Consider the following 19,739-nt stretch of genomic DNA (forward strand, 5'->3'; position numbering starts at 1 on the left):
AAAGAATATAATTGGATTGCTTGTAACTCAAAGGATAAATGATTGAGAGGACAGTTACCCATTTTCCAGGATGAGCTTATTTCCCATTGCACGCCTGTATCAAAACATCTCATGTACCCCATAAATTCATACACCTACTATGTACCCACAAAATTAAGTTAAAAAAAGTCAGAAAAAATAGTACATTCAACTTATAATTTTTTATAACAATGGCAGAGAGAAATGACTTAGGGATATGAAATTCGTAAGTCATATTTTTTTGAATCAGTGTAAGCCAAAAAGCTGAGCTTCATCCACCACCCAACATATCTTTTTCCGAAGCTGATCTTTGGTCTCTCCGTTAACCAAGTTTAAACTTAACTTGTTTCTCTTTTTCTCCCCAGAGTTAATGAGAAGGATAATTAACCCAAAGGGAAGGGTAGGTGACCCTAAAGGACTTAATAATTCATAGATTAGATATCAACCTGTGGGTAAGCAAGAGTTTGCTTTAGCTATTCTACATCATTGCCTTTGATTTGAAACCTGTGTACCCTTTCCCAACAGGATTGAGTTCATGAAATATGGGATTGCTTTTGCCCTCATCCTACATGCACCCCACTGCCAGCACCAGGGGATGAAGGAATTTTAGAATAGGCATGGCCTGCCAATAGTTTGTTATCTTACCTCATTTCCTTTCACCACATTTCAAGGTTATCAGAAAAGAAGATAAGGTTCCATAAAACAGCATAACAATTCTTAAGAAATCGCATGTGGAAGTCAAAATGTTCTGTGCTGCTAGAATCTTCTTTTGAATGCTGTTTTCCTCATCTCACTGGCTGAAGACGCTAGTCATCATCTTAGCTGGGGGTTTGCACCCACCTATTGGGCCTCCTCTCATGGCCACCCAACAGCTTTCCAGCACCCTATTGTGTCCCTGCTCTGATCACCACTTGAATTATTCAGAAATGAGCCATTCGAGGTCTGGAGATATGAAAGAGGGAAATTTCTATAAGGAGTTCCTCTCATAGCATCTCTTCCTCTCTGCAGTGCCTCTTTTCTTCTTAGTCACTTTAGGAATCTGTCTCCTTAAATTATCCACAAGTTTTTTATCATCCATATATATCTCCATTTTTATCCCCCAAATTCTTCGATCAGTATCAGTTCTCAGTGACTACAATCATGACTCAAAACTCTTGGTGTATACCTCAGGCCTGTTTATATCTGTGACACCTGCCCAATTACATTGAAACTTTGTTTTGTTTTGTTTGAGACAGGGTCTCACTATGTCACCCAGGCTGGAGTGCAGTGGCGCCATCTGTGCTCACCACAGCCTCAGTCTCCTGGGCTCAAGTGATCCTCCTACCTCAGCCTCCTGAGTAGCTGGGACCACAGGCATGGACCATCACACCCAGCTAATTTTTCATTTTTGTAGAAACCGTGTCTCCTCATGTTGCCCAGGCTGGTCTCAAACTCCTGGGCTCGAGTGATCCATCTGCCTCAGCCTCCCAAAGTCCTGAGATTACAGGTGTGAGCCACTGCACCCAGCCTCAAAAAAACTTCTTAAAGATTAAAGGAAGGCCAGGTGCAGTGGCACATGCCTATAATCCCAGCACTTTGGGAGGCCGAGGCGGGTGGATCACCTGAGGTCAGGAGTTCAAGACCAGCCTGACTAAGACGGAGAAACCCCGTCTCTACTAAAAATACAAAATTAGCTGGGCGTGGTGGTACACGCCTTTAATCCCAGCTACTCGGGAGGCTGAGGCAGGAGAATTGCTTGAACCCAGGAGGCAGAGGTTGTGGTGAGCCGAGATCACACCACTGCACTCCAGCCTGGGCAACAAGAGCGAAACTCCGTCTCAAAAAAAAAAAAAAAAAAGATTAACGGAACCAGTCTAGTTATGAAACAAACATAGGAAACCTTGACTCTAGGACTTTTTAATTCTTTTATAACCCGTATGTCAAACCTCTCTCAGTTAGGTCCATGACTTAAGTGATCATACATTTAAATGGTTGGCTTGTTTCACACCCAGAATTCTGGGAGAAAATGGAGAAAATAGTCCATTATTGTTTTAGTCAAGTCTTACATTTCAGCCCATCTCAGAGCCCACAGTAGAGTTAAGGTTTGACAAGAATAGTTGCTTGGCCCTGTTCCAACAGGCCTCCCTCCCCTGGTTCCACACCCTGCAATCATCCTTCCTCACTCTTGGGGCTCTCACCACGTACCTTCTCTCTTTCCCTGAAGAGACTCTTCCCCCTGTACCTCCTCTGCTTTCTTCTCATCTCCTTGGGCTACTCAGTTTCTGTGTCCAGTTTACTTAGTTTCTGTATCCAGTTTACTGCCTACGTTCAGGCAACCTGGTCCTGGCTCTGGACCAATGCTGAGTGTGGTGGCTTCTGCCTGTAAAAATCCCAGCACTTTGGGAGGCTGAGGCAGGTGATCAATCACTGAGATCAGGAGTTTGAGACCAGCCTGGGCAACATGGCAAAACCCTGTCTCTACAAAAAGTACAAAAATTAGCTGGGTGTTGTGGTGCATGCCTGTGGTTCCAGCTACTCAGGAGGCTACAGTGGAGGATTACCTGAGCCCTGGGAGGTCGAGGCTACAGTGAACCATGATCACACCACTGCACACGAGCCTGGGTGACAAGTGAGACCCCGTCTCAGGGAAAAAATAAATAAATAAATATTAAATAAAAGGAGGCAGGATCTCCCTATGTTGCCCAGGCTGTCTGTAGTGCCATGGTGTAGTCATAGCTCACTGCACCCTCAAACTCCAGGGCTCAAGCCATCCTTCCACCTCAGCCTCTTGAGTAGCTGGGGCTATAGGGACACACGGCTTTTTAGGTCCTGACTCTTCTGTTATGTGTTGGTGCATCAGCTCTGCCTCTCACCTACAAATTTTCTCTATAGTGTTAGATCCTGGGGCTGAAGGTCAGGGGTGGGATGTGGACAGAGAGGACCCCACAGCACAGGCCATGGCAAGGAGCTACTTCACAGCACTCAGACCAATGACTACAGTTAGGTCAAAACAGCAACTTCATCTCTGTCAGGACCAACCTCGTACACACTGGGCTCCAGAGAGAAAGGGAGAAGGAGAATAAAACTACCCTGCCTCTTATTACTCTCCTAGCACTAGAGAGCTAGTGAGACCCAATACCTAAAGTATGTTAAACAAAACATCTCATGCTACAGAAATGCATGATCTATCCTCCTCTGGACTTAAATGAACAAGTATTTTATACACTTAAAATGTATTGGCCAGGCGCAGTGGCTCAGGCCTGTAATACCACACTTTGGGAGGCTGAGGCGGGAGGATTGCTTGAGCCCAAGAGTTCAAGACCAGCCTGAGCAATATAGTGGACCCCACCTCTATAAAAAAATTTTCAAAAAATTAGCTGGGCATGGTGGTGCTCACCTATAGTCCCAGCTACTTGGGAATCTGAAGCAGGAGGATCACTTGAGCCCAGGAGGAGGTCGAGGCTGCAGTGAGCCATGTTTGCACCACTGCCTTCCAGCCTGGGTGACAGAGTGAAACCTTGTCTCAAACATAAATAAATAAATATAACAGATTGCATTGTAAAAAATTTAACTACAGTACTTGCAAAATCAAACTCCATAGGCTAGATAGTGAAAAAGTAATTGCAAGTCTATGAGACACATAAACTTGTTATTTTAAGTAATTTAGTTTCTTGGGCTATGTTTATATGACAAAATGAAGTGAAAGTGGGAAAAGCTGTGTTTTCCTTCTGAATTAGCTGTGTCAGCTTAGTGCATGGCGTTGAGTTTGCCAGATACAGAATAGCTCAATGGACAAGTCTTCTGGGAATACACCTGGGTATGGTGGCAGAGTGTGCCTGGCCCCTGAGATGTGCTGGGTTGGTCATGGGGCAGCAGGAGGGAGCAAAAGAAAAAGTGACAAGCAGGGCTCTTGAGGGCAGGCTGGGACCTTTAGTTGGGTGAAGGGAAGCTGAAGGATAAAAGCAGAGTAGGGGTGGCGGGTTCCTGAGAGAGGCAGAAATGTGCCCCAAGGCAGAGGAGTCACACCCCCATGCTCCTAGCTAGCAGGAAGGGAGGTTTTTAAGAAGTCTATAGGTCTCCCAGAGATCCACATGCCTCTTGTATTATATAACCTGCTTCTGGCATATGAAGTGTATGTGCTTCCCTAATAGAAGTGATGCTGTCATTAAAACCTCACCACCACCCCCACAGACCGCAGGGACCCAGCCTAATTCCCACATTCACTGTGAAGCATATTGTGTAGCCATGGTCTTCCTGCAGCAAGTGCCTTAAGAATCAGCAAACGATTTACTTTGCATATTGGAAGGATTGGAAAAAGTCACTTTAATCCTCTCCAGAAAAGTTGTGCCTGGGTCTCATTTAAATTCACCAAAAGGTTTGTCTTTGGACATTTAAAAGTGAAAGTTTGAGCTCAAATTGTAACTTGGCTTTGGTTTGTCCTTTCCAAGTTAATTTGAGCAAGTGAAAAATAAGGTATGATTTTATTTTTAATATGTGGCCTCTGTCTTAAATAAATGGCCAGGCAGACTGAGTGACAATTGAAATCAAGTTCATAAATGTCATTGACCCATTTGTTGACACCTGGCAGGTATTAGGTTGACCACATAGAAATGAAAACAGGAATATGAGACAAACCATGCCCCTAAGAATGTCCAGGGTTCACACCTGTGATCCCAGCACTTTGGGAGGCTGAGGCATGAGAAGCACTTGAGCCCAGGAGTTCAAGACAAGCATGGGCAACCACAGCAAGCCTCTGTCTCTACAAAAAATTTTAAAAACAGCTAGCATGGTAGCATCCACCTATAGTCCCAGAACTAGGGAGGCTGAGGCAGGAGGATCACTTGAGTCTGGAAGGTTGAGGCTGCAGTGAGCCATGATCACACCATTGCACTTCAGCCTAGGTAACAGAGTGAGCTCTTGTCTCAAACAAACTAACAAAAGGCAGAGCATGGTGACTCATGCCTGTAATCTCAGCACTTTGGAAGGCCAAGGCAGGAGGATCACTTGAGCCCAGGAGTTTGAGACCACCCTGGGCAACAAAGTGAGACTCCCATCTCTAAAAAAGTTAATTTAATTTAATTTTAAAAAGAAAAGAATTTCCAATGGGAGGATAGAGAGTTCTAGCAATAACTGTAATATAAGGCATCTGTGATCAGCTAACCAGAGAGGGAGAGACAGAGAGAGGAGTAGAATTGACTTATTGACAGATACTGTAGTGTTTACAACAAAATGCTTTATGCAATCTTGGTTAAATTCTTGATTTTTGCTTTTCCTTTATGAATGGAAGGATTGGATTAGATTAGATCAATCCTGGATGCCTCAGTAACTAGGCCATATTAATTCCTTTAGAGACACAACCTTCTAAAAAGATGATCATGAATAACAACAAAAATTATTGTATAAATGCAAAATAAAAATAACCCCCATCCATGGAATACAAATTTTACACGTGTATTGCAATAAAAATAGCTAGATTCTAAAATTTCATTGCAAAATTGTGGGTAAAATCCTCAAAATGCAACATTCTCATTGTGTGGGTGACCCTGATAAGCCAACAACTGAATGCTTAGTTAGGTCATTATGCCCTGCCTCAAACCACAGCTAGGCCAGGGTGGACTTGGCCCCACTCAACTTCAATAAGGACTGTTCCATTTTAGTGCCTATTTATCAGGGTTGTACATTCCATTTCATTGAGGGAAAGGGGGATTGACAGCTAAAAAAAAAAATCACTGGGGAGGCCGAGGCAGGTGGATCACGAGGTCAGGAGATCGAGACCATCCTGGCTAACACGGTGAAACCCCGTCTCTACTAAACAAAATACAAAAAGTTAGCTGGGCATGGTGGCAGGCACCTGTAGCCCCAGCTACTCGGGAGGCTGAGGCAGTAGAATGGCGTGAACCCAGGAGGCGGGGCTTGCAGTGAGCCGAGATCGCGCCACTGCACTCCAGCCTGGGCGACAGACAGAGCGAGACTCCATCTCAAAAAAAAAAAAAAAAAAAAAAAAAATCACTGGATTAGATAATCTCTAAAGCCTCTTCTAGCTCAAAAAGATTTGAATTCTGGGATTCTGTCGCAGCATCAATGCCATACTCTCCTCCCCAACCCCTCTTGACACCTGTAACCTGTCTTCCCTCTGGGAAGACAGCATTGAAGGTACCAAGGTCAGGCAATATCCTTGCTCTCTAAAGCCCCAGCAGATGAACCAGGCTGAGTGACTCTTATTCTCTCTTCCTCACACAGGGTGGAGAACATGTCCATGCGGCTGGAGGAAGTCAACGAGAGAGAGCACTCCATGAAGGCTTCGCTCCAGACTGTGGACATCCGGCTGGCACAGCTGGAAGACCTCATCGGGCGCATGGCCACGGCCCTGGAGCGCCTGACAGGTCTGGAGAGGGCTGAGTCCAACAAAATCCGCTCGAGGACCTCCTCAGACTGCACAGACACAGCCTACATTGTCCGCCAGAGCAGCTTCAACAGCCAGGAAGGGAACACCTTCAAGCTCCAAGAGAGTATAGACCCTGCAGGTGAGGAGACCATGTCCCCAACTTCTCCAACCTTAATGCCCCGTATGCGAAGCCATTCTTTCTATTCAGTCAATATGAAAGACAAAGGTGGTATAGAAAAGTTGGAAAGTATTTTTAAAGAAAGGTCCCTGAGCCTACACAGGGCTACTAGTTCCCACTCTGTAGTAAAAGAACCCAAAGCTCCTGCAGCCCCTGCCAACACCTTGGCCATTGTTCCTGATTCCAGAAGACCATCATCGTGTATAGACATCTATGTCTCTGCTATGGATGAGCTCCACTGTGATATAGACCCTCTGGACAATTCCATGAACATCCTTGGGCTGGGCGAGCCAAGCTTTTCAACTCCAGTACCTTCCACAGCCCCTTCAAGTAGTGCCTATGCAACCCTTGCACCCACAGACAAACCTCCAAGCCGGAGCATTGATTTCGAGGACATCACCTCCATGGACACTAGATCTTTTTCTTCAGACTATACCCACCTTCCAGAATGCCAAAACCCCTGGGACTCAGACCCTCCGATGTACCACACCATTGAGCGTTCCAAAAGCAGCCGCTACCTAGCCACCACACCCTTTCTTCTAGAAGAGGCTCCCATCGTGAAATCTCATAGCTTTATGTTTTCCCCCTCAAGGAGCTATTATGCCAACTTTGGGATGCCTGTGAAAACAGCAGAATACACAAGTATTACAGACTGTATTGACACAAGGTGTGTCAATGCCCCTCAAGCAATTGCGGACAGAGCTGCCTTCCCTGGAGGTCTTGGAGACAAAGTGGAGGATTTATCTTGCTGCCATCCCGAGCGAGAAGCAGAACTGAGTCACCCCAGCTCTGACAGTGAGGAGAATGAGGCCAAAGGCCGCAGAGCCACCATTGCAATATCCTCCCAGGAGGGTGATAACTCAGACAGAACCCTGTCCAACAACATCACTGTTCCCAAGATAGAGCGCGCCAACAGCTACTCGGCAGAGGAGCCAAGCGCGCCATATGCACACACCAGGAAGAGCTTCTCCATCAGTGACAAACTCGACAGGCAGCGGAACACAGCAAGCCTGCGAAATCCCTTCCAGAGAAGCAAGTCCTCCAAGCCAGAGGGCCAAGGGGACAGCCTGTCCATGAGGAGACTGTCCAGAACATCGGCTTTCCAAAGCTTTGAAAGCAAGCACAACTAAACCTTCTTAATATCCATCACAGGAGGCTCAAGAATCCAGCCCTAACATTCTCTCCAACTCCAGCTTTTCCCCCTTCCTTGAATCATACCTGCTTTATTCTTAGCTGAGCAAAACAAGCAATGCTTTGGGAGGTGTTAACTCAAAGGTGACTTCTGGGCCACAGATCAAGAAAGCATTTGATCTGACCCAGTGCCAGACACAGGGGATTTAAGGCATGTTCACACTTGCTGGGCAGGGAGGGGGAAGAGAGGGAGAAGGAAGGGTTAGAGATGAATGTATCCACAGTCACGGCAGAAAGCCATGAGAGCAGGGGAAACAAGGGGATTCGAGCACGCTCCATGCCAGGAGGCATCTGTTGATTTCTGACCGTTATCAAGAGTTGTAGGATGCAGGGCTAAATTGCGAAATAAAATAAAATAGCCAGCGTACACAATGAGATATTCTAAACTTCCATTCTGTTTTCTTTTCACATTGGCTCCATCACTGGTGACTGATGAAGAGCATCCTCTTTATTCAGTATAAGCCGGCAGCAAGCAGTTCTACCTAACGTCCCACATCCTTCTCATGCCAACACTTCTGTAATTGATCATTATAAAGAAAAAACAAGGTAACAGTCATAGTTCACCTGTCTCTTATCTATTCACTTCTGGTGCCACAACTGTTTATCCTTTTTTGAAGAAAATAAGGGAACAGAAATGCCTTTTTGTATTGCAGTCGAAATGAAAGAAGAGTTGATGTTTAAAAAAAAACAAAAGTCAAGTGATTTATTATATACAGTGGGCATTCAAGTCTAGTCAAGCAAGCTCAGGATGAATGTAATTAAATAATTTTATATTTTTTAATTTATTTTTTATCTCACCTGTCATCAATGAATTCATTCAATGAATATGTAATATTGAACTTAAAAAAAAAAAAACAGTGGACAGAACTAGCCTGAAATTGCCATGTGGGATGTTCTGTTCTCACCGTTCATGTCGTGTGTTGTGCTGCTGTGTGACCGTCATCATTTGCATGGCTCCACCACATCCTCCTGAACACCTCCAAGACGTAACTGCCAATTTTTCACACCACTCATCACATGACCATTTTGTATATGAATATATGGTTATATGTGGATATTTTCATACCTAGAGTTTTGCCATCTAATCTGAGCTCAGCATAAATTTAATTGGAGTTTTTCAAGGGCTGGTATCTTTTCTATGGAAATGTTCCAAAGTACTTTTTAAGGGAGTTTCAAAACTATAAATAACCTTAGATTTGACTGGGAGTTTGGTATCAACCCAAAGCCATCAGTTGCAAGCATACCATGAATATTTTTCTTATAGACAGAGCTATAAAAAAAGATACAGTAGACCAAAATAGAAAGCAAATAAACCATATAAAGAGTTCTATAGTATATGCCACTTATACACATGTATATGCATTTATGCAGAGACACATATTTATATATGAAATAAACAGACATAAAGAGCTTTCTTAAGAGGCTTGGACTTTTCTATCACCTTGAACTATAATCAAAAGATTTTAATATACGAGAAGTCCCATTGAAAGAGTTCAGTATACTATTAGACCAAATGTTGAGATTATGATTTTTAAAAAATTCCTATGACTTTTTCTCATATCAAACTAGAGTTGTCAAAATGACTCACTGCTTGCCTTCTGCCCTTTTTTGTCTGAAATCACTCGCTATCGGGACATCTTATTTATTCTGGATTTTCCTAAACAAAGTTTTTACACCAAGTACAATCTGAATAGACATGCAACTTTAAACCAGCTAGTGTTACAGACTCTAAAGTAAAGGCATAATCTTCTAGATCAGAATCTGGATTGGAAGTGGGATAAAGAAATCTTGACCCCAAATCTTTGGATTCCTATTTGGCTCATTAATATTTAAAAAAGAATAAAGCCTGTAGTCCCAGCTACTCGGGAGGCTGAGGCAGGAGAATGACGTAAACCTGGGAGGTGGAGCTTGCAGTGAGCTGAGATCTGGCCACTGAACTCCAGCCTGGGCGACAGAGCGAGACTCCGTCTCAAAAAAAAAAAAAAATAAAATAAATAAATAAATAAATAAATAAAGCCTTTAAGAAAAACAACCTATTGTTCCTGGCCTGAGGTACTACCTGGTTCTTTTGTTTAATTATAATTGAAAACACCAAGTTTGACTTCATTTTGTGAAATCAAGTAAATACATGGCCTTTAAATATAAGATAAAAAAACAAAATAAAAACTCTTCTGAATAAGCAATTCAGGTATAAGACGTGTGATGACGTCACATATGTAAAAAATTAATTCCTTTTTCATTCCTTGGCATTTAGGTGAATTGGTAACAAACACCCAGACTCCCTTATTTACAGCTGTTCTAGAAACACTTAACATTTTATTGGGCCCCACACTGGCTATTTCCCTCTCAGCAAACATGTACTGGGTCTGAAAATAAATCAGTTGTTCTTAAACTTCCTTGAGTCGTGAATCCCTATGAGGATCTGATGATAACTCTAGGCCCTCTCTCCAGAGAGAAAAAAAAAAATGTACATACATGCAAAGTTGCAATATAACTTGAAAGGGTTCATGAGCCCCTGGTTCCATATTGACTGATAATGAGGAAAAGGAACCATGTTTGTTCATAGTTAATATAGTTGTAACAAGCACTTTACATTTGAGACCATCTCTCTGTGATTCTCAGGAAGGCCAAATCTCAGCATCAGAGTTTGAACCAAGATTTTGTTATTTTTGTTCTTTAAATTAGATGTTGCCAATTTAATGCACTTACATCCTAACGTGTTGATGATTTTAAGTATCAAGCACAATCACAATGCTGAAGGCTCCCTGAGGGGTCTATAGAGGAACCCAAGAAGGAGATGAAAGCATTATTCATTGACATCAAACAACTCCACGGCCTCATTCTGGGCCAGATTGGAAGTGAGGGAAAGAAATTTTGAGCGCAAGTGTTTCCATTCATTGTGGTTTCAGAGAGAAAAATATAGGAACTGGGAAACTAAATACTCAACAGTCCTGATCTTGCAATTACCTGATTCTTTTGTTGTGCATGAAAATTAAGTTCTAACATCTGTGAAACGTGTGAAATATATAAGCCAAACTTAAATGACTGTAGACACAAACTGTGTAACTTCCATGAGCCATTTCCTTCCTGTGCACATATATGTGTATTATTTTTCAGTCCATTTCCTTCCATTTCCGGGTTCTCTGCGCACCAATGTGGCATTGATTCTGTGGCCTTGTGCAGTCAGCTTGTGCTCAGCCCATTGATTCTACCACATCCCTGATGGAGGGGACATTAATTACCTGTCTTTGTGAATTAAGCAGTTTATGAGCAGCAAGTTACTGAGGACCGTAAATAAAGTCATAGAGAGCTCAAGGAAGTAATAGCTTCGGTTTAATCATCTGCTTCAAAGGTGCCAATTTTTATATACTACTATATGTAATGATTTGTTCTAAATTGCTTGTTCCTTTTGAAAAAAAATTTAAGGATGTTTTATGAAAATGACCATGGAGGTCTCCTGCTTAACCGATATACTTTATATTTATAGTTAGAGGACCCCTCCTTGATCGATTTGAATGAGGAGCTGGAAAGCTTGAGTACAATTGTCATGACTAGTTTGTGTTATCTCTGCAAGCCAAAAGGTATATTAGCAGTCATAATACAGCACTTTACAGAACTGGACTTTTTTAAATGTCTGAGTTTCCAGGTCTAGGATATTATTTAGCACTTTGAAAGTTCCCCTTTTAAAATATATATATAAGAATAATCAGATGAGAAAAGTGTACTCATAAAAACACAAAATGTGTTTCTTCTGAATGTTTCAAATGTATTCTAAAACATGGTTTCTATAGATAATATTATGGTAGATAACTGGATAGTACTTTTCTTTTTCACTTCCTGAGTCTGTACAGTCTAATCTTCCTGAATGTTTGGGCTGTTTAATTTCTTTAAAGATGATAAATATTATCCAGTCATCCATCATGCTCTATCTATAGGCTATACCATTCATATGTTGGGCAATGCTGTATTATAAAACACATGTAAACATGTATGTAACCCATGTTTAACCCAGCATAGTTGTAGCATGTGGTTGTATTAATGAACGTTACAGGACAGCTTTATAATCATTTATAAATCTGTAACATTCAATAAAGAAGCACATGTTGCAATGATTAATTATGTTCCCAATTCCATGTTATTTAGCATCTTTGTGAACCGGGCATTTTTGTTCCTGATCTGCTTGATGCTTTTCATGTTCCTGTAGACCACTGTAAAATATGTGTGTAAGCTGATGTATATCCTCCAATGAGTCCTGCGAGCTGTGGTAGGCAAGTTGTGATTTCATGAAAGATGAACTGGCATGTTATGCAAAAGACTATATGACATATGAACTTAAAATGATAATTTAAACTCCAGTTGAATTAGCTGTTTGTTTACATCTGCCAACCCCATGCAGAAGCAGTGTACAGTATTTTATAAATATGTTCATTTAGTAACACTATGTTGTTTCTAGATAAAGTGATGCTAGTGTGTAGGTGGTTATATATTTGGCCTAGATATTGCATTATAACTCACTATCCTTTAACAATAACAATGTGACAAATGAAGTAATCTCTCTCCAAACCCGGTCTTAATTTTGTGTGGACAAAATGCATGTACTGCTTTATGCATTTCTTTTGACTTTTCTAAGGCACTTAACGTTTTACTATTGCCTGCTGTGACGCTTAAGTCAGTTAGGAATTCACTCAAACAGTTGGGCTTCTTACTATGGGGATTATGTTCAGTTTTGAAAAATTAAAAACAAAAAAAAAAGTAACCAAGAGATTTTTAAATTCTTTTTTTAAGCACTGAACAAATAATATGAAAGAAAGTATTAACTGCAGGTTGTATAGCCATGGGACCCAGAGATGGCAAGCCAACACCTCTTGGGTGTGCCAAGGTCTAGGTGTTGTGCATATGTGATATATGCAAGACACATTTCTGATTCTTCAGAGCTACTGGGTGTAAATTGCTAAGCCAGAGATGAGAGCGAAAAGTCCATTTGTGATAGTGCAGAGGTGTGCAGATCATTGTGAATGTGTGATCCAATGATATGACAAGAGACCTCCCTCCTTGTCTGTGGCTTCTTCACCTTGGGGGTGAGCCTAGCCTGGGGGTGGGAGGTGTGTGTTTGGGTGTCTGATCAAGCACTGGGTGATTCTAAAGAGTTTACTCTTTTAGAAAATCACTGTTACTAGAAGCCATTCAACTTCTGGAAAAGAGAGGAGCCAATTTGCACAGTTTTGTAACTGACTGCTCCTAAAATGAATAGAGAAAACTTTCCTCTCAGCCTGCTTTCTCTTCTTTTTACAAGTTGGATATTCTGTCTCTCAGATTGGAGTCAACCAAAAGAAAGGCTGTTTCCAATTAAGGAAAAGCAATTTTTTTCTTTTCTTTAATTCCTCTCAGAAGGTAGTTGTGCTATCTTTTCTGTGATGATTTCCTTGCACACATCACTGCTAATGAAAGCAACATGTGACTGTTTCTACAGGTCATCTAAGAGAGGATTTTGGTGACCAGGTAATCCAGATGGCAATAAGAGTGAGGCGAATTTTCCCTTCCTTACCTTACCTAGTCTACTGGCCTCCTTAAACCTGCAGGCCCCTGTGCATTTGCATAATGTTTGTGTGCTGGGAACTGAAAAGACATGTGTATGGCTAGAAGTCCATAGGCTTTGTAAAGAGTGTCAGTGCCAATCAGGACCCATGCCTTTCTCTGGAAGAGGCAGGTGGCTGAGGCCTGTGGGGCAAAGGGGGAAATTCAGCCTCATGCCTGGATGTGTGACTTTCTTTCTGCCCTCTACTTGCTTCTCTTCTCTTAGTCCAAGACTAGCTGCTTTTTCACCAGACCAACAGACCTTGCCCCATTACCTTTATACCTTGTTGACCCTGGCACAGTAAGCTGAAACAGCGGCCACTTGGAAAAAGCCAAACATTTAGACTTTGTCCCAGTCCTGATCTTCCCATCAACGTAGCCTCTTCCTGCCTCTATCCCGGCTGGTGTTCACATTGACCTCATCCAATTTTTGCCTCTCTAAATCTCAAGAGCCCTACACATCTTCACCGCGGCTTCCCACACACACATCATTAAAACCAGCCATCTGCACATAGATTGAGAGGCTGCAAATTCAAAGATGTGTAGGGACCAGATCGAGAACACACAAATGTGTGAATTGGACTGGTGAAAGTCAACAGAAGAAGTAGGGTTTGTGAGTAAGGCATGAGAGAATACACATCCCACCACAAAGATATTCAAATTCAGCTTTCCAAACGCTGTGCTAGCCAAACAAACATGTCTGCCAGCAGCATTCGGTCCCAAAGGCAATAGTGTGGAACCTCTGATTTAGAGCCAACAGGATCAGATTCTTGATTGTGACTTGGTGAGTGTACACACAAAATACACTGAGAACTGAGGTCGGGGGGAAAGAAACTCACCTTATTCAGAGTTACTCTTGTTCTGAATGATATAGGCATGTATATTTGTTAGCCACATAATTCTAAACTTGAACACAGAATCTTTGTGAGAGAGATTCAGAAGAAGAGTACCATAGCATGGTATGAAGACTTACCTGCTTCCTGTCACTACTGCATCTGACCTGAGTTTATATTGCTGCTACCGCTGTGTAAAAACAGTACGTGCAGTATACTGTACTCATAGCCATTTCATAACATAGGACCTAGACTCTCATTTGTAAATGTTCTAACCCTAGTTTATAATGGGGGAAATTATTCAGATATCATTTTTAAATTAATTCCTACAAATACAATCGTTTTGAAATTGGGTTTGCTAAATACATATACATCTTTTCCTTCTTTGTGTATGGATAGACCATGGTTTGCATATCTATCGACACTATAAATATATATAAATCCTTAGCAGAATTGTTCTTTTTTAAAGGTCTATTATTGGATTCACAATGCACTTTGAGCTTGATTGTTTAGATATATAATTCAGAGCAGAAGTTGGCAGATACCACAGGAAAAACTTTCTGAAATTTCTGTAACAAATGTTTTGCAATAAAAAAAAAAAACTCAGTAGTTTAAAACATGACTTGGACTTCCTTGTGCACTTATTTGCTGCCATCTAATCTTCACCATCCTCATGCTAAGAACTTTTGGAGTAGAGATAATTGCCTAGGGCTCCACAAATTACTTGTTCTAGTGAGCAGAAGTTGCAAACTGGTAGCCTATGGGTCATATCTAACCAGCAGGAATAGGTTATCATTAGCCAGCACAATTTTTTTTTAATTTGAAACATTTAAAAATTGAGGCTGGGCACGGTGGCTTACTCCTGTAATCCCTGCACTTTGGGAGGCCAAGGCAGGAGGATCCCTTGAGGTTAGGAGTTCGAGACCAGCCTGGCCAATATGGTGAAACTCCGTCTCTATTAAAAATACAAAAATTAGCCATGTATGGTGGCTTAGCTACTCTGGAGGCTAAGATGGGAGTATTGCTTGAGCCCAAGAGGTCGAGGCTGCAATGAGCCAACATGGCGCCACTGCACTCCAGCCTGCCTAGGCAACAGGTCAAGACCCTGACTCAAAATAAATACATATATACCTACATACATACATAAATGATATATTTCACATTTAATTCCAGATTTCTAGCTTCTTTTAAAAAACCTGAAGATCTGGTAATATGAGACCTGTGTTTTCATATGACAATAATCAGCTGAATCATGGCATTTTGGGTGCTCTTTTAGAAGGAGCCTGTACTCTCTAATATACCACAGTCTCCACCATTCTCTGTCTCTTACATTTAGTTCCCTTTACTCAGAGCATTATTTGGATGGCCCCTATACGCACTGGGAGGATGAAATTCAGCCCATAACAGTGGGTGAATTTGTGAGTGGAAATGTAGCGGTCTTTTACAATTTTAATTTCTTTTAAGGTAAAAGAATCAGAATACAAGAATCAACTGGAAACAACATATATGTTGGTCAACAGGAGAAAATAACTGATTAGGATACATGATTAAAAATAAAGGTCATTGCTATATTAAGTCTATTTAAAAAGAAGTACAGAGAAGCATACATGGTCTGTGTCTCAGTCCATTTGGGCTGCTATAACAAAATACCTTAGACTGGGTAATTAATTTATAAAAGGAGAAACTTATTGCTTACAGTTCTGGAGGCTGGAAAGGCCAAGATCAAGGCACCAGCAGACTCGGTGTCTGGTAAGAGCTTGCTCTCTGCTTCACAGATGGCACCTTGCTGCAGCCTCACATGGAGGAAGGGGCAAGGGAGCTTCCTTGTGCCTCTTTTAAAAGGACATTAATCCCAGTCGTGATGTTGAAGCCTTCATAACTTAATTCCCAAAGATCCCTAATACTATCACACTGAGTATTAGTTTCAAACATGAATTTTGAGGTGACACCAACAGTCAGACCATAGCATGTTCTAATATCAATTTTTGTAAAAATTAAACCAGGCATATAGATATGGATATATTTGTATATGAAGAGTAAAAGTCCAAAAGGATATCACAAAAGAGAATAAAAGTTTTGCAACAGAACTTTTTTTTCCCAAAAATTCAAATGCTGTATAAGGGCAACCTAAAGTGACCTAAGTAAAGTTAATTCAAGTATCACTAGACATCAACCAGGAGGATTTTCTTTGCTTTCTTTCTGCTCAGAAACCTATTGTAGGTATTGTGACAATAATCATAAGCCCTATAATGGCAGGTCATCTTCTCCAAGGTATAGTAAAGCTGGAATAAAAGAAAATAAAAGTGGTAGCAATGATTTAACTATTAACGTTGGGAAATTATAATTTTAGGCATAAATATAATCAATGCCTTTTGAGCAGCTACTTTGTTCTTCTAGGAGAACTGAAAATTTTATTAAAAAAGCAAGACAATCATGACTAAAAAGATAATTGCATGTTTTAGTTATTTAATTAGAGCTGTTGAAAAAATGGGGACGAGAAGCCTAAGTTTAGCTCATCAACACTAAAACTATTCAAGTAGAAGCAAAATAGCCACCAGAAAGGCAGCGTATGGATGGTTTCCCACATTTGGGTTGGAAATTGGACTAAAAAATCTGCTCTGAGACACTGTGTAGAACAGACTCAAAATGTTCTTAGAATTAAAAGGAAAGAATGAACATTTGTAGCCTAGAAGGGCCTGAAGGAATAGGGCAAGACTAAAGAAGCCAGGAGGTAGAGTCTGGCATTTCCAAGGCTGGAGTCCCAGGCAAAAACAAAGGTGTAACTACAAGAATAATTGAGACAGGCTGGACACGGTGGCTCACGCCTGTAATCCCAACAATTTGGAAGGCCACGGCAGGCAGATCACCTCAGGTCAGGAGTTTGAGACCAGCCTGACCAACATGGGGAAACCCAATCTTTACTAAAAATACAAAATTAGCCAGGTATGGTGGTGCATGCCTGTAATCCCAGCTACTCAGGAGGCTGAGGCAGGAGAATTGCTTGAACCCAGGAGGTGGAGGTTACAGCGAGCCAAGATCGTGCCATTGTACTCCTGCCTGGGCAACAAGAGCAAAGCTCCATCTCAAAAAAAAAAGAATAATTGAGACAAATGCCTGGGCTCTAGTTGGAAACCAACCTATCCAGAGCAGAGGATTCACATTAGAGATTTGCCGGAAAGTATGGCAATCCCTTATATTAATTTAATCTCAACACATTTATGAGATTGCCATTAATATTCCCATGTCCCAGATGGGAAAAATGCGGTTCATTATTTTATTATTTTGAGACGGGGTCTCACTTTTTTGCTCAGGTTGGAGTCCAGTGGCACGATCTCGGCTCACAGCAACCTCTGCCTCCCAGGTTCAAGCAATTCTCCTGCCTCAGCCTCCCTAGTAGCTGAGACTACAGGCACACACCATGCCACCTGGCTAATTTTTTATTTTTAGTAGAGTTGAGATTTCACCATGTTGGCCAGGCTGGTCTTGAACTCCTGACCTCAAGTGATCTGCCTGCCTCGGCCTCCCAAAGTGCTGGGATTACAGACCTGAGCCACCGCACCTGGTCCCATTATTTTATACATCAGTGGTAGAGTTTGAACTTTATTCTGTGATGAAAAGAAAGCAACTGAAAAATTCTGGTCCAAAATGTGGGCTGTAACATTATGGCATGGCAGAGGAGAGGGCAGGTGCAGTGAGACTGACTGCAGGATTCCAGGCTCCAGGTGACAAAACCGTATAGATGAAAAGACACTTTGGAGAAATTTCACAACTCAATTCAGGAAATATTTCTTGGATACCCACGATTTGAAAAACACTTCACTAAGTGCTAGAACCTTCTATGTGAAATGTCAGCCTCTTACTCAGTTTCCTGGTGAACAATTAGTCATATTTCATAGAGGGCTATTTTTCAGTGTATGTGCATGACTTGAAATGCCTCCTTGCTGGCAGTCATTTTGTACAATATGGAAGAGCTCTACACCTTTGGCTATCCCCTTAGAGAAGGAGACATTGACCCAAGAACATCAATCAGAGTTTTTTCTTTGAGGATTTGGAATAGAGTTGAGAGAGCTGAGCAATTCTGGGTATTGAAACCATAACTTACAGTCTCAGGAATTGTCAGCAATCATGTTTCTACGTACTGGCTGACTTGCAGAAGAAGTCAGTCTGCCAAAAAAGACAGAAATGAATATAGACACAGAGACAGGAACAGATATATGGAATGAAGTTTCTAAGCTCTTCCTGGAACATGGCTATCATTTCACCTTTGATGTCTAAAGCCATATCAGTATCTTTAAAATAAATTATCTCTTTAGTAGGCTGAATAATGGCCCCCAAAGATGTCTACGTCCTAATCCTCAAAATCTGTGAATGTTATGTGTATGGCAAAAGAAATTTTGCCAATGTGATTAAGAATCTGGAGATGGGTAGATGATCCTGGATTCTCCAGATGGGTCCAGTGTAATCACAAGAGACTTGTAAAAGTGAAGCAGGAGGAATCAGATTCAGAAAGTAGACTATGTGACAAGAGAAGCAGAGATTGAAGTAATACAATGTAAAGATGGAGGATGTGTCCACAAGCCAAGGAATACAGGAGTCCTCCAGAAGCTGGAAAAGAAAATGAATTCATTCCTCTCCTAGAGTCTCCAAAACGAACTGGAATTGCTGACACCTTGATTTTAGCTCCTTCAGACTCATTTTGGGTTTCTGACTTTCAGAATTGTAAGAGAATAAATATGTGTTATTTTAATTCACTGTTTCTGGTGCTTTATTATAGCAGCAATAGGGAAGTAATGCACCCCTTCTCCACCTTCATGATTTTGAAAAATCAAGTTGGTGTCTATTTTGTGCAACCACAGACTCTAAGTCTACTATATCACTTTAATACTAAGATGTCAGCAACTGTAAGAAACACCACCAAAATAATACCAGATTTGGGGAGACAGAAATATTGCCACATTAAATGTATACATTGATCAAAAATCATATCCTGGATTCAGGATGTAAAACAAATGTGCTTAGATTTAATAAAATAAGACAATATATCCTTCAATTCACAACTAAAGGATACATTGCCTTCACAACTCTGCCTCTGTGAAGCATTCTCCAGCCCACCACAATGAACTTTCCTTTCCTGTCCAATGATATGGTTTGGATTTGTGTCCCTGACCAAATCTCATGTCAAATTGTAATCACCAATGTTGGAGGAAGGGCCTGGTGGGAGGTGATTGGATCATGGTGGCAGACTTTCCCTTTGCTGCTTTCATGAAAGTGAGTGAGTTCTCATGAGATCTGGTTGTTTAAAAGTATGTAGCACTGGCCAGGCGTGGTAGCTCATGCCTGTAATCCCAGCACTTTGGGAGGCCAAGGCAAGTGGATCACTTGAAGTCAGGAGTTCGAGACCAGCCTGGCCAACATGGTGAAACCCCATCTCCACTAAAAATACCAAAATTAGTGGGACATGGTGTTGCGTGCCGTAGTCTCAGCTGCTAGGGAGGCTGAGGCAGGATAATCGCTTGAACCTAGGAGGTGGAGGTTGCAGTGAGCCGAGATCACACCATTGCACTACGGCCTGGGTGACAGA

General features: G+C 41.6%; 1 protein-coding gene and 1 long non-coding RNA gene across 30 annotated transcripts in view; one reads left to right on the top strand and one right to left on the bottom strand.

Moving 5' to 3' along the window:
- The window catches only part of LOC105498657 (transient receptor potential cation channel subfamily M member 3), a 909,897-nt gene extending 890,992 nt beyond the window's left edge, over nucleotides 1–18,905 (top strand). For 18 of the 26 annotated variants that reach the window (XM_011770894.3, XM_011770897.3, XM_011770898.3 and 15 more), the window contains one exon: nucleotides 6,238–18,905. In XM_011770894.3, coding sequence (XP_011769196.1) covers nucleotides 6,238–7,690 — 1,453 coding nt within the window. In that variant the 3' untranslated portion in view covers nucleotides 7,691–18,905. The remainder of the gene's footprint in view (nucleotides 1–6,237) is intronic. The other 8 variants (XM_071077680.1, XM_071077682.1, XM_071077677.1 and 5 more) reach the window with 1 other exon arrangement.
- Nucleotides 1–19,739, bottom strand: part of LOC105498656 (uncharacterized) — a 178,791-nt gene that overhangs the window by 95,996 nt on the left and 63,056 nt on the right. The gene's annotated exons all lie outside the window — the stretch shown is intronic.

Source organism: Macaca nemestrina, chromosome 14, assembly GCF_043159975.1.
Source record: "Macaca nemestrina isolate mMacNem1 chromosome 14, mMacNem.hap1, whole genome shotgun sequence".
Classification (NCBI taxonomy): domain Eukaryota; kingdom Metazoa; phylum Chordata; class Mammalia; order Primates; family Cercopithecidae; genus Macaca; species Macaca nemestrina.